Source organism: Plectropomus leopardus, chromosome 14, assembly GCF_026936395.1.
Source record: "Plectropomus leopardus strain MGB_pleo_1.0 chromosome 14, ASM2693639v1, whole genome shotgun sequence".
Classification (NCBI taxonomy): Eukaryota; Metazoa; Chordata; class Actinopteri; order Perciformes; family Serranidae; genus Plectropomus; species Plectropomus leopardus.
The window spans coordinates 11,140,600-11,155,503 of NC_142189.1; the positions used below are offsets into that span (position 1 = coordinate 11,140,600).

Genomic DNA, 14,904 nt, shown 5'->3' on the forward strand with positions numbered 1-14,904 from the left:
AGAAAAAGCTGCCAAAAACTCTTTTTAGTTTTTTTATTTTCTTTTGATTTATTTTACTCTATTTCTATTTTATTTTTAAAAATATCAAATCATTTTTTAACTAAATTCTGTTGTTGATTCCTGTTAAACGCAAACATGATTTTATCAGTAAAAGCAGTTAATCTTTGTGTTCACGCTTCGTTTATTTTACATGTAGTGAAAAGGAAGTGAAAGAGACAGATGACAAAGGTTTAAACTGTGTTCACATGAGTGTTTCAGCTCTGTCACTTTGAACAGAAGAAAATCATCACAGGGACGAGTTTTTCTCTCTCACATCATGAAACACACATGAAGATGTCATCAATAATCATGATCAGTGAACGTTTTGAGCTGCACTTGAATCATGTGTCTGATGGTCTGATACTGAGTGATTTATGAGCGCAGCAGCAGCACAAGTTATTCTGTTTGATTTGATCAAATATAAGAAATTAGCAGGATGTGATTTTTCTTTATTACCAAGCCTTCACTCTCATTCCTCTGTCTTCTCTCCCCCCTCTCCTCCCCCCCTCTCTCTCTCTCCTCCAGTGGGTGTGATGCGGCCCACCCTGAGCGTCCTCCCCCCCTCCAAAGAGGAGCTGCGGCAGGGCAGTGCCACAGTGGTGTGTGCGGCCAGCGGGGGCTTCCCCTCAACCTGGAGGCTGGGCTGGAAGGTGGGGGGCAGCAGCAGCTCCTCAGGGGCGTCACACAGCCTGGAGGTCCAGGGGAGTGACGGCCACTACAGCTGGAGCAGCACCCTGAGCCTCTCTGCAGACCAGTGGAGGAAGGCGGGCTCAGTGAGCTGCGAGGCCAGTCTGAGTGGACAGAGCCTCGTCACTCAAAGCCTGGACCCTGCCCGCTGCTCAGAGTAGAGCTTCAGCAACACTTCCTGTCTGGAAATGATGCTGCTTCTTTGATAGACGTCTGGATGAAGCTACAGATCTCCTCTGTTCACATGTTTCTGCAGGTTTCACAGCTGTCTGCTCAGTGTTTTAGTCTGCATGTTGCTCTCTGATACTCGTCTTCTGCATGTTCTTCTTTATGTTCATTACTTTTCAAATTAAACTGAATTTTATTAGTTTCACTCCAAGAGAATGAACATTGAACCATCATGAAATAAAAGTGTGGATTATAATCAGTCAGTGTGTTTGTATTTCGTTTATCATTCATTCACTATGGTTATGTGTATTGTGAAATCCTATATTTATTTTATTGTGCATCCCATAGTTCTTTTGTATTGTGATGTTTGAAACTCCGCATTTTAGTAATATAGGTCTGTATGTAAATGCCCAACAAAGGACAAGAGTTGAAAATTAGCAATAACTTTAAAGACTCTGTGCAACACATCAGTTTCATACTCTGCACTGGAATAATGTTACATTGCATTGTTCCTATCAAATAAAATCAATTCAGATTAAAAAAATACCCTCTTGATTATCTCAGTGTCAAAACTGATATTAAAATATAGTACAGTAGATGTGTTTCAAACTATGTAAATCTTCCTTTGATTTGACTGTTACATTAAATTCCATTTTATATTGCAGCTTTTATTAAAACAGTGCTAAACTTATATTTTTTTTATATCAGTGGCAATATAAAGAAGCAGTCAACTTTCCCAGCTTTCCGCTGAAGTGACTAAATTTAGTGAAGCTATATAGCAGATTTTCAGGAGCAGGACCACACCTCTACCGCACCTCTTCCAGCTCAAATATCCTCCTAACCCGATCTCCCCCTTTCGTTCTCATTATTCTGCACCCCACCCCCCATCCCTCGATCTCTTTCCTTTTCCTCCTTCTCTCCGTAGGGTCCTAGGGGGTCTGTCGTGCCCGGGAGCCACGGCGGATTCCCACCGAAGCTTCCCCACACCGCACTCAACCATCCATTCCAATAATTCAGCATCAATGTTTATACCTAATCTACATTCACATCAATAAATTGTTAAAATGAATTCCTATTGAGGTGTGGTCCTTGCTAGTGAACTGACTCTTGTGTTCATTGGACCAGTTATCTTCATCACAGTGTCTTCACCAATTCTTTGTGTCTTTAGCTGATAATAAAAGTGAAAAGAACATGATTTGGTGTCTTTAATTAAATTTTTCGTGTGAGTATGTAGTGTGTGCTTGCTGAGGTTACAGTCAGCTCTGTGTTCAGTGGTCTGTGTCAGAGTCTCTTCCTCTTCAGCAGCTGCAGTCGGTTCCTGCTGTAACAGCTCAGAGTCTCTGCAGTCTGACTGAGGGAGGTTTTTGTACGACCAAAAATCACTGTGTGAACACCCAAGCACTGTTTATATAGTGTAGACTCTGACAGTAATAATCTGCTGCGTCTTCAGTCTGAACTCCACTGATGGTCAAAGTGAAGTCAGAGCTGCTTCCACTGCCACTAAACCGAGCTGGTGTTCCTGAATGTCTGATGCTCACATGTCTTATCAGGAGCTTTGGAGGCTGTCCAGATTTCTGTTGATACCAGTGCAGATACTCATACAAGATGTTACTGTAAACAGCCTGGCTGGTTTTACAGGTGAGCTTGACAGTGGATCCTGGAGTAGATGTCACTACTGGAGGCTGAGTCACAGTCACCTGACCGCTGCATCCTGCAGACAAAAACAAATCCTTCATTTATCAGCAGAAATCAATGAGAGAAAAGGCAGCACATCATGTTTGAAATGTTGCTGAGTGAATGAACCTGTAAAACAGCAGCAGGCCAGCGTCCAGATGAGGATGGTGATGAGAGTCATGGTGGTTGTGCTTTCTGCTGTGTTGACTGACAGATCTGAGTCCTGCAGTGTTGAACTCACAGGACTATAAACCTTCTCAGCTCACTGGAGGATCAGCTGATCATGCAAAGCCTCCTCTCTATGGAAATGTTTTCTCTGCTCTCAACACACTGAAGGCAACGTGGGACACTAAATCAGGAGGAATTCTGCTTGGATTTACAACATCTATAATATTAATGGAAGAGAAGAAAATATTTGTGTTTGTGCAGTTGAGGATTTAAGGATCAGTTTGTGTCTGCTGTGGTTGGTATGATATGTCTGTTTGTCTGCCTTTAATTTACTCACAGGATTTCTTGTAGATAAAACACACATTTAAAGTTTGTTAAATTATTAGTTCACAAATTATTATCATCAAAAATGAATCATTTTCATTCAACCATGTTATAAAACTGATATAAAACTGTGAAAAACTGATTTTGTTACAAGGAGACTGTAATCGTCTCATTGTCAGGTGTAGAAAACTAAAGAAAAAATGACAAAAAAATCATAATTTTGAAATAGTTTCAACACATATCGTTTAAAATTGCTTTGTAGACTCAAGCAAGTGTAATTTTTTCTGTCTTGTTAAAAACAATCAGAGTTTTTTCTGTGGATAGGTGCTTGTTCACAGTGCAGGAGGTTTTTGTACGGCCACTTAATGAGTTTGTATCACTGTGGTACACTTTTGGTGGAGGAACCAAACTCATCGTTGACTGTAAGTACCAGAGATTTTTATTTCTTACAACACATCGAAAATATAGCTTTTATCAAACATTTAAAGATAGTTTGATTGAGTTCTTTGTTTGATGTTGTTGATATATTTTATTAATTTATGAGGTGAGTTTGATCGTGCAGTTCGATAAGCAGCTTTGCAGCAGTTCATATTAGTTTTAAATTGCACATAGTTCAATTATAAGAAACAGAAAATAAATATTTTTTCTAATACATTTATTTATTGGAATTATTTGTTAAGTGGCACATGGTCAAGTAAAAAAAAATGCTGAAAACTTAAACTGCATTGTTAGAATTTGTTCCTTTTATTTTAAGTGTCAAATCATGTATTAAGCTAAATTCTGTTTTTGATTCCTTTAAGAAAGCTTTTTTTCCTGCATGAACATTTTTTAAAGAAATATACGGCCAAGTAAAAGTTAGCTAAAACCACACCTGTATTGTTATTTTTTCTTTTGTTTTCTTTTGTTTTCTTTTGTTTTATTTAATTATATTTTTTATCTTTTTAAAAAATATATCAAATCATTCATTCAGCTGAATTCTGTTGTTGATTCCTGTTAAACGCAAACATGATTTTATCAGTAAAAGCAGTTAATCTTTGTGTTCACGCTTCGTTTATTTTACATGTAGTGAAAAGGAAGTGAAAGAGACAGATGACAAAGGTTTAAACTGTGTTCACATGAGTGTTTCAGCTCTGTCACTTTGAACAGAAGAAAATCATCACAGGGACGAGTTTTTCTCTCTCACATCATGAAACACACATGAAGATGTCATCAATAATCATGATCAGTGAACGTTTTGAGCTGCACTTGAATCATGTGTCTGATGGTCTGATACTGAGTGATTTATGAGCGCAGCAGCAGCACAAGTTATTCTGTTTGATTTGATCAAATATAAGAAATTAGCAGGATGTGATTTTTCTTTATTACCAAGCCTTCACTCTCATTCCTCTGTCTTCTCTCCCCCCTCTCCTCCCCCCTCTCTCTCTCTCCTCCAGTGGGTGTGATGCGGCCCACCCTGAGCGTCCTCCCCCCCTCCAAAGAGGAGCTGCAGCAGGGCAGTGCCACAGTGGTGTGTGCGGCCAGCGGGGGCTTCCCCTCAACCTGGAGGCTGGGCTGGAAGGTGGGGGGCAGCAGCAGCTCCTCAGGGGCGTCACACAGCCTGGAGGTCCAGGGGAGTGACGGCCACTACAGCTGGAGCAGCACCCTGAGCCTCTCTGCAGACCAGTGGAGGAAGGCGGGCTCAGTGAGCTGCGAGGCCAGTCTGAGTGGACAGAGCCCCGTCACTCAAAGCCTGGACCCTGCCCGCTGCTCAGAGTAGAGCTTCAGCAACACTTCCTGTCTGGAAATGATGCTGCTTCTTTGATAGACGTCTGGATGAAGCTACAGATCTCCTCTGTTCACATGTTTCTGCAGGTTTCATAGCTCTCTGCTCAGTGTTTTAGTCTGCATGTTGCTCTCTGATACTCGTCTTCTGCATGTTCTTCTTTATGTTCATTATTTTTCAAATTAAACTGAATTTTATTAGTTTCACTCCAAGAGAATGAACATTGAATTATCATGAAATAAAAGTGTGGATTATAATCAGTAAGTGTCTTTGTATTTCTTTTATCATTCATTCACTATGGTTATGTGTATTGTGAAATCCTATGTTTATTTTATTGTGCCTCTCATAGTTCTTTTGTATTGTGATGTTTGAAACTCCACATTTTAATAATATAGGTCTGTATGTAAAAGCCCAACAAAGGACAAGAGTTGAAAATTAGCAATAACTTTAAAGACTTTGTGCAACACATCAGTTTCATACTCTGCACTGGAATAATGTTACATTGCATTGTTCCTATCAAATAAAATCAATTCAGATTAAAAAAATACCCTCTTGATCATCTCAGTATCAAATCTGATATTAAAATATATCTGATAGTTCAGTAGATGTGTTTCAAACGATATAAATCTGCCTTTGATTTGACTGTTACATTAAGTTAAATTTTATATTGCAGCTTTTAATCAAGACAGTGCTAAACCTATATTTTTTTATGTTAGTGGCAATATAAAGAAGCAGTCAACTTTCCCAGCTTTCCACTGAAGTGACTAAATTAACTGACTCTTGTGTTCATTGGACCAGTTGTCTTCATCACAGTGTCTTCACCAACTCTTTGTGTCTTTAGCTGATAATAAAAGTGAAAAGAACATGATTTGGTGTCTTTAATTAAATTTTTCGTGTGAGTATGTAGTGTGTGCTTGCTGAGGTTACAGTCAGCTCTGTGTTCAGTGGTCTGTGTCAGAGTCTCTTCCTCTTCAGCAGCTGCAGTCGGTTCCTGCTGTAACAGCTCAGAGTCTCTGCAGTCTGACTGAGGGAGGTTTTTGTACGACCAAAAATCACTGTGTGAACACCCAAGCACTGTTTATAGAGTGTAGACTCTGACAGTAATAATCTGCTGCGTCTTCAGTCTGAACTCCACTGATGGTCAAAGTGAAGTCAGAGCTGCTTCCACTGCCACTAAACCGAGCTGGTGTTCCTGAATGAAGTGTGCTCGCAAATCTTATCAGGAGCTTTGGAGGCTGTCCAGATTTCTGTTGATACCAGTGCAGAAACTGACTAGCACCGCTTCTGTAAACAGCCTGGCTGGTTTGACAGGTGAGCTTGACAGTGGATCCTGGAGTAAATGTCACTACTGGAGGCTGAGTCACAGTCACCTGACCGCTGCATCCTGCAGACAAAAACAAATCCTTCATTTATCAGCAGAAATCAATGAGAGAAAAGGCAGCACATCATGTTCGAAATGTTGCTGAGTGAATGAACCTGTAAAACAGCAGCAGGCCAGCGTCCAGATGAGGATGGTGATGAGAGTCATGGTGGTTGTGCTTTCTGCTGTGTTGACTGACAGATCTGAGTCCTGCAGTGTTGAACTCACAGGACTATAAACCTTCTCAGCTCACTGGAGGATCAGCTGATCATGCAAAGTGTCGGCATGAAAATTCTTCATGATGATAATGAAGAAAAGGAACATTTGGAGAAGAACCATCATTACATTTTCCCCAACTTTTGTGCACATTTAAACAAAATATTTATAATCAGTGACATTTATTGAGGCCTTCTGTGTTTGAGACCATATTCATGAATCTTATTAGATGAACATCATTTGATGATTGAAAGCTTTTTCAGTTAATTGTTTTACTTTTGTCAATATTACAAATGTTGTCATGAGGTTTTCTGGACCTCTAATCTGTGGACAGTGTTAAGACATTAACTTTGGAGACATCCACTGAGTGTCCTCTCTGTGTTAATTCTTTTAAGGATCATAGAAAATGTATTTTTGTTTATGTTTTGTGCTGCTGTATTTAAGTATTTTTAAGTATTCATAAAGAGACTGAATTAACTGACAAGAATATGAGTTTAAAACTATATATAGAAGAGCATCTGTGAGTTTGTTTCAGTTTTATTTAGATTCATTGTGGTTCTGCTTGATGACTCTTGTGTTGTGTTCACTGGATCAGTTATCCTCATCACAGTCTCTTCACCAACCCTCTGCACCTGCAGACTGAGGGACTGAGGGAGGTTTTTGTACGACTCTAAATCACTGTGTGAACACTCCACCACCATGGTCACCCAGACAGTAATAATCTCCAACATCTTCAGCCTGAAAGCCACTGATGGTTAAAGTGTAGTCAGAACCAGATCTACTGCCGCTGAATCGAGACGGAGTTCCAGAGTTTAGAGTCGATGCTCTGTATATAAGAAGTTTGGGAGGCTGTCCAGGTTTCTGAAGGTACCAACTGAGATCAGCACCAATATCTGAACTCCCCGTGGCGCTGATGGTCACGGTCCCTCCAACACTAACAGACTTGGATTTATCAGCCTGAGTCAGAAAATTGTTTGCAGAGGACTCTGAAATGAGAAATGAAATGTGAACCTTTAAAAGATCAGCAGTTTAGATCATAAAACTCTGATGCATTTTCAGAGTCTCTCACCTCGACTCAGAAAAGCCAACATGACAGTCAGAGTTACTGGAAACATCATCCTGATGCAGTTTTCAGTGTGAGAGCATGAAAACAGTTCAGACTCTCTGTGACAGAAGAACTTAAAACTGTGAGGAGCAGTGATGCATTAAAATCATGCAAAATACATTTGAACACACCTGTCCTTGTGAAACAGAGAGGGAGACATGAGGTGGAGTAAGTCGAGGCTTCATCTCCCTGTGGACTGATTAAGAACATGTAAAATTGTTTGATTGTCTGTTCCTCATCTCTCTGCTTTTTCTGTCTCTGCAAATTTTCAAAAGTCATTGTGCTCATAATCAGATTCAGGCTGGCTGGCTCACAAAAACTTCATATTAACAATAAGATGTATTTTGGATATGGCCCTTAACTCCTTTCAAGGTCAAGATGTCAGTCTGTTAATCCAGATGCTTCAGCTGTGACAATGATGGACTCTAGGGCGTCGGGGTCAGATCATGATAAAAACAAATGCTCCAAGAATATGAAAAAACACACATCAAAAACCTTGAAGTAATTATGCAGTTTTTTTGTGTTTTTTTTAATTTGAGCTAATCCTATATTTCTTAGCAAGGCTTTCAATGGATTATCTGCATGGTTTGACTATTTGAATTAGTAAAAATCCCTCATAGAGTGACGGTCTCTGAATGTCCCTCAGGAGCAGAGCAGTGGGGCCGTGTGGTCAGTAGGGGAGCTGCTGCCTGGTCCTTCACACACTGTGTGCTCTGCATGTTGCTGCAAGCAGAAAGAGAGCGTTGACAATCTGTGTGAGTTTGAGTAAACTGGAAGTTATGTTTTCATTATTCTTCTCTTAGATGTGAAGTTAACCAGGTTTCTTTTCTCTTTTAATGGTTTCTTTCATATTTACATTGTAACCAAACAGTCCTTTTGCAGCAGTCCCTCAATACTTGGTACCTGCTGTCATTTTCCTTTTTACACTTCATTGTAGCTCGATGTCACAGTTCCCCTGAGTTGATTGGAGGGTGATTCAGATCACCTGTTTTGCAGGTATGGGGACTGACTCCTAATTGAGAACTGAGAACAGCTTTGTGTGCATTTCCCCTCTGGACCAATCAGGGTGTGATGACGTCCTTTCTGAGGGTTTAACAGAAGCGAGGAAACACACACACAAGACATTTTGATCATTCCTCGATCCAGTACAGTCCTTAAGTTAGCAGATCAGCCAGAAACTCTGTCTTTAGGTCTTTTTCAGACTTCTTGCTGTCCTTAGATGTGTTATTTGAGGGTGATTCTGTGCTTCCTAAAACCTGAGTGCTGCAAATATTAAAGAACCATTTTCCACCAGGTCACCTGCATCACAGCAGCTTTTAATGTTTTTGTGCAGGAGATTTTTCTTGCCTCATGATCACATGAAGCCTGTAGAGTTTATATAGTGATCATGTTTATTGGTTAATTTCAGTGAGACTCAGTATCCCATACATAAACACATATGTTAATCATCCAAGATGAGTTTGTTTATTATTGAAGAGGCATTTGTTTGTTGAGGCATTTTTTATTGTGAAGGCCTCAACTAAAGCTTATGGTGTATGGTGTGCCTCAAAGTCTTGGTGTCATAAATTGATCTTTTGGATTGAAATGTTTGAGTGTTTTTATAGATTCTTGACTTGTAAAAATGCTTATAAATTAGCAGTAAGTCTGTGTGGTATACAAATGGTATGAACCCAAAAGATACTGCAACACCTTGATGAGAACTGAACATGTGTCATATATTTCCATCATAATGTTCTGCGCTCCTTTACACTATCGGCCTTTAAAGTCTGAATAGGCGCCGAACCAAAACACAGTGTTTCTTACTGCTTTGAGACGAGAACATTTTGACAGACTGTTCTGAGCTGCAGCTCAAATTCATTTTTAGAGAGATCCTTGTCACCCAAATAAATACCAACATTGGTCAAAGAAAATGGTTTCATATTTTTTGACATTTCATCGATTGAAAATCATTGTTGGATATTAATTGTTAGTGTTTTTACTAAATTGCCTCAATAAATCATGAAAATGTGCCTTTTTTCAATATAAAGTTGTTAGTGCTTGCTGAGGTTACAGTCAGCTCTGTGTTCAGTGGTCTGTGTCAGAGTCTCTTCCTCTTCAGCAGCTGCAGTCGGTTCCTGCTGTAACAGCTCAGAGTCTCTGCAGTCTGACTGAGGGAGGTTTTTGTACGACCAAAAATCACTGTGTGAACACTGGTCCATTATGTACACTATTACAATAATAAACTGCTGCGTCTTCAGTCTGAACTCCACTGATGGTCAAAGTGAAGTCAGAGCTGCTTCCACTGCCACTAAACCGAGCTGGTGTTCCTGAATGTCTGATGTTGACTTTTCTTATCAGGAGCTTTGGAGGCTGTCCAGATTTCTGTTGATACCAGCACATACAGTCAACGCCACCACAAGTACCAACAGCCGGGCTGGTTTGACAGGTGAGCTTGACAGTGGATCCTGGAGTAAATGTCACTACTGGAGGCTGAGTCACAGTCACCTGACCGCTGCATCCTGCAGACAAAAACAAATCCTTCATTTATCAGCAGAAATCAATGAGAGAAAAGGCAGCACATCATGTTCGAAATGTTGCTGAGTGAATGAACCTGTAAAACAGCAGCAGGCCAGCGTCCAGATGACGATGGTGATGAGAGTCATGGTGGTTGTGCTTTCTGCTGTGTTGACTGACAGATCTGAGTCCTGCAGTGTTGAACTCACAGGACTATAAACCTTCTCAGCTCACTGGAGGATCAGCTGATCATGCAAAGCCTCCTCTCTATGGAAATGTTTTCTCTGCTCACAACACACTGAAGGAAACGTGGGACACTAAATCAGGAGGAATTCTGCTTGGATTTACAACATCTATGATATTAATGGAAGAGAAGAAAATATTTGTGTTTGTGCAGTTGAGGATTTAAGGATCAGTTTGTGTCTGCTGTGGTTGGTATGACATGTCTGTTTGTCTGCCTTTAATTTACTCACAGGGTTTACTGTAGATAAAACACATATTTAAAGTTTGTTAAAATATTTGTTCACAAATTATTATCATCAAAAATGAATCATTTTCATTCAACCATGTATCAAACAATATAAAACTGTGAAAAACTGACTTTGTTTCAAGGAGACTGTAATCGTCTCATTGTCAGGTGTAGAAAACTAAAGAAAATGAAAAAAAAAACATAATTTTGAAATAGTTTCAACACATATCATTAAGAAATGCTTTGTAGATTCAAGCAAGTGTATTTTTTTCTGTCTTGTTAAAAACAATCAGAGTTTTTTTCAGTGGATAGGTGCTTGTTCTCAGTATAGGAGGTTTTTGTACGGCCACTTAATGAGTTTGTATCACTGTGGTGGACTTTTGGTGGAGGAACCAAACTCATCGTTGACTGTAAGTACCAGAGATTTTTATTTTTTTGCAACATATAACAAATATAGCTTTTATCAGGCATTTAATGAGACTTTGATTAAGTTCTTTGTTGTATGCTGTTGATATATTTTATTAATTTTATGAGGTGAGGTTGGTTGTGCAGTTTGATAAGCAACTTTGCAGCAGTTAATATTACTTTTAAACTGCACAGAGTTCAATTATAAGAAATGCAAAATAATTTTTTTTCAAACCCATATTTTTTGTTTTCATGTTGTTTTATGTGTCATATGGTCAAGTAAAAAATGCTGAAAACTTAAACTGTGCTGTTAGATGTCTTTCCTTTTCTTTAAAGTATGAAATGATGTATTTAGCTTAATTCTGTTTTTGATTTTTTTTAGATACCTTTCTTTCTTTCTGTGTAAACATGTTTAAAAGAAACATATGGTCAAGAAAAAGCTGCCAAAAATTTTTTTTAGTTTTTTTAAATTTTCTTTTGATTTATTTTACTCTATTTTTATTGTATTTTTAAAAATATCAAATCATTTTTTTAACTAAATTCTGTTGTTGATTCCTGTTAAACGCAAACATGATTTTATCAGTAAAAGCAGTTAATCTTTGTGTTCACGCTTCGTTTATTTTACATGTAGTGAAAAGGAAGTGAAAGAGACAGATGACAAAGGTTTAAACTGTGTTCACATGAGTGTTTCAGCTCTGTCACTTTGAACAGAAGAAAATCTTCACAGGGACGAGTTTTTCTCTCTCACATCATGAAACACACATGAAGATGTCATCAATAATCATGATCAGTGAACGTTTTGAGCTGCACTTGAATCATGTGTCTGATGGTCTGATACTGAGTGATTTATGAGCGCAGCAGCAGCACAAGTTATTCTGTTTGATTTGATCAAATCTAAGAAATTAGCAGGATGTGATTTTTCTTTATTACCAAGCCTTCACTCTCATTCCTCTGTCTTCTCTCCCCCCTCTCCTCCCCCCTCTCTCTCTCTCCTCCAGTGGGTGTGATGCGGCCCACCCTGAGCGTCCTCCCCCCCTCCAAAGAGGAGCTGCGGCAGGGCAGTGCCACAGTGGTGTGTGCGGCCAGCGGGGGCTTCCCCTCAACCTGGAGGCTGGGCTGGAAGGTGGGGGGCAGCAGCAGCTCCTCAGGGGCGTCACACAGCCTGGAGGTCCAGGGGAGTGACGGCCACTACAGCTGGAGCAGCACCCTGAGCCTCTCTGCAGACCAGTGGAGGAAGGCGGGCTCAGTGAGCTGCGAGGCCAGTCTGAGTGGACAGAGCCCCGTCACTCAAAGCCTGGACCCTGCCCGCTGCTCAGAGTAGAGCTTCAGCAACACTTCCTGTCTGGAAATGATGCTGTTTCTTTGATAGAAGTCTGGATGAAGCTACAGATCTCCTCTGTTCACATGTTTCTGCAGGTTTCACAGCTCTCTGCTAAGTGTTTTAGTCTGCATGTTGCTTTCTGATACTTGTCTTCTGCATGTTCTTCTTTATGTTCATTACTTTTCAAATTAAACTGAATTTTATTAGTTTCACTCCAAGAGAATGAACATTGAACCATCATGAAATAAAAGTGTGGATTATAATGAGTCAGTGTCTTTGTATTTTTTTCATAATGAATTCATTATGATTATGTGTATTGTTTTGTATATGTATTTCATTGGGCATCCCATGTTTATATTGTATTATGATGTTTGAAACTCCACATTTTAATAACGTAGGTCTCTTTGTAAAAGCCCAACAAAGGACAAGAGTTAGCAATAGCTCTAAACTCTTTGAGCAACACATCAGTTTCATACTCTGCATTGTAATAATGTTAAATTGCATCGTTCCTATGAAATAAAATCTATTCAAATTCAAAAAAATACCCTCTTATTCATCTCAGTATCAAACCTGGTATTAAATTACACCTGATAGTACAGTGCATGTGCTTCAAATGATATAAATCTGCCTTTGTTTTAACTGTTACATTACATTTTATGGTGCAGCTTTCAACAAAGGCAGTGCTAAACTGTTTTTTATATCAGTGGCAGCATAAAGAAGAATTGAACTTTCCCAGTTTACTCATTAAGTGGTTGAATTAACTGACTCTTGTGTTCATTGGACCAGTTATCTTCATCACAGTGTCTTCCCCAACTCTTTGTGTCTTTAGCTGATAATAAAAGTGAACAGAACATGATTTGGTGTCTTTAATTAAATTTTTCGTGTGAGTATGTAGTGTGTGCTTGCTGAGGTTACAGTCAGCTCTGTGTTCAGTGGTCTGTGTCAGAGTCTCTTCCTCTTCAGCAGCTGCAGTCGGTTCCTGCTGTAACAGCTCAGAGTCTCTGCAGTCTGACTGAGGGAGGTTTTTGTACGACCAAAAATCACTGTGTGAACACCCAAGCACTGTTTATATAGTGTAGACTCTGACAGTAATAATCTGCTGCGTCTTCAGTCTGAACTCCACTGATGGTCAAAGTGAAGTCAGAGCTGCTTCCACTGCCACTAAACCGAGCTGGTGTTCCTGATTCAAGTGTGCTCGCTAAACGTATCAGGAGCTTTGGAGGCTGTCCAGATTTCTGTTGATACCAGTGCAGAAACTGATACCCGCTGTTACTGTGAACAGCCCGGCTGGTTTTACAGGTGAGCTTGACAGTGGATCCTGGAGTAGATGTCACTACTGGAGGCTGAGTCACAGTCACCTGACCGCTGCATCCTGCAGACAAACACAAATCCTTCATTTATCAGCAGAAATCAATGAGAGAAAAGGCAGCACATCATGTTTGAAATGTTGCTGAGTGAATGAACCTGTAAAACAGCAGCAGGCCAGCGTCCAGATGAGGATGGTGATGAGAGTCATGGTGGTTGTGCTTTCTGCTGTGTTGACTGACAGATCTGAGTCCTGCAGTGTTGAACTCACAGGACTATAAACCTTCTCAGCTCACTGGAGGATCAGCTGATCATGCAAAGTGTCAGCATGAAAATTCTTCATGATGATAATGAAGAACATTTGATGAACAACCATCATTACATTTTCCCCAACTTTTGTGCACATTTAAACGAAATATTTGAAATCAGTGACATTTATTGAGGCTTTCTGTGTTTGAGACCATATTCATGAATCTCATTAGATGGACATCATTTGATGATTGAAAGCTTTTTCAGTTATTTGTTTTACTTTTGTCAATAATACAAATGCTGTCATGAGGTTTTCTTGGACCTCTAATCTGTGGACAGTGTTAAGACATTAACTTTGGAGACGTCCACTGAGTGTCCTCTCTGTGTTAATTCTTTTAAGGATCATAGAAACGGTATTTTTGTTTGTGTTTTGTGCTGCTGTATTTAAGTATTTTTAAGTATTCATAAAGAGACTGAATCAACTGACAAGAATATGAGTTTAAAACTATATATAGAAGAGCATCTGTGAGGTTGTTTCAGTTTTATTTAGATTCATTGTGGTTCTGCTTGATGACTCTTGTGTTGTGTTCACTGGACCAGTTATCCTCATCACAGTCTCTTCACCAACCCTCTGCACCTGCAGCAGGCCGTTTTCACTTCAGGCAAACTGAGGGAGGTTTTTGTACAACTCTAAATCACTGTGTGAACACTCCACCACCATGAGCACCCAGACAGTAATAATCTCCAACATCTTCAGCCTGAAAGCCACTGATGGTTAAAGTGTAGTCAGAACCAGATCTACTGCCGCTGAATCGAGACGGAGTTCCAGAGTTTAGAGTCGATGCTTTGTATATAAGAAGTTTGGGAGGCTGTCCAGGTTTCTGAAGGTACCAACTGAGATCAGGACCAATATTTGAACTCCCCGTGGCGCTGATGGTCACGGTCCCTCCAACACTAACAGACTTGGATTTTTCAGCCTGAGTCAGAAAATTGTTTGCAGAAGACTCTGAAATGAGAAATGAAATGTGAAGCTTTAAAAAATCAGCAGTTTAGATCATAAAACTCTAGCCAAAATGTCTGATACATTTTCAGAGTCTCTCACCTCGACTCAGAAAAGCCAACATGACAGACAGAGTTATTGGAAACATCATCCTGATGC

At 39.7% G+C, this 14,904-nt stretch overlaps 1 pseudogene and 1 gene segment (V, D, J or C); both read left to right on the forward strand.

Moving 5' to 3' along the window:
• The window catches only part of LOC121953262 (Ig kappa chain V-III region MOPC 63-like), a 57,057-nt gene extending 55,907 nt beyond the window's left edge, over positions 1–1,150 (forward strand). Inside the window, 1 exon segment of the V gene segment in view lies at positions 565–1,150. Coding sequence covers positions 565–887 — 323 coding nt within the window.
• Positions 1,151–10,819: 9,669 nt separating this feature from the next.
• On the forward strand, positions 10,820–12,454 carry LOC148187430 (Ig kappa-b4 chain C region pseudogene; annotated as a pseudogene). The gene is made up of 2 exons (XR_015778645.1): positions 10,820–10,875; positions 11,869–12,454. The product of XR_015778645.1 is annotated as an Ig kappa-b4 chain C region pseudogene (transcript).
• Positions 12,455–14,904: the final 2,450 nt, after the last annotated feature.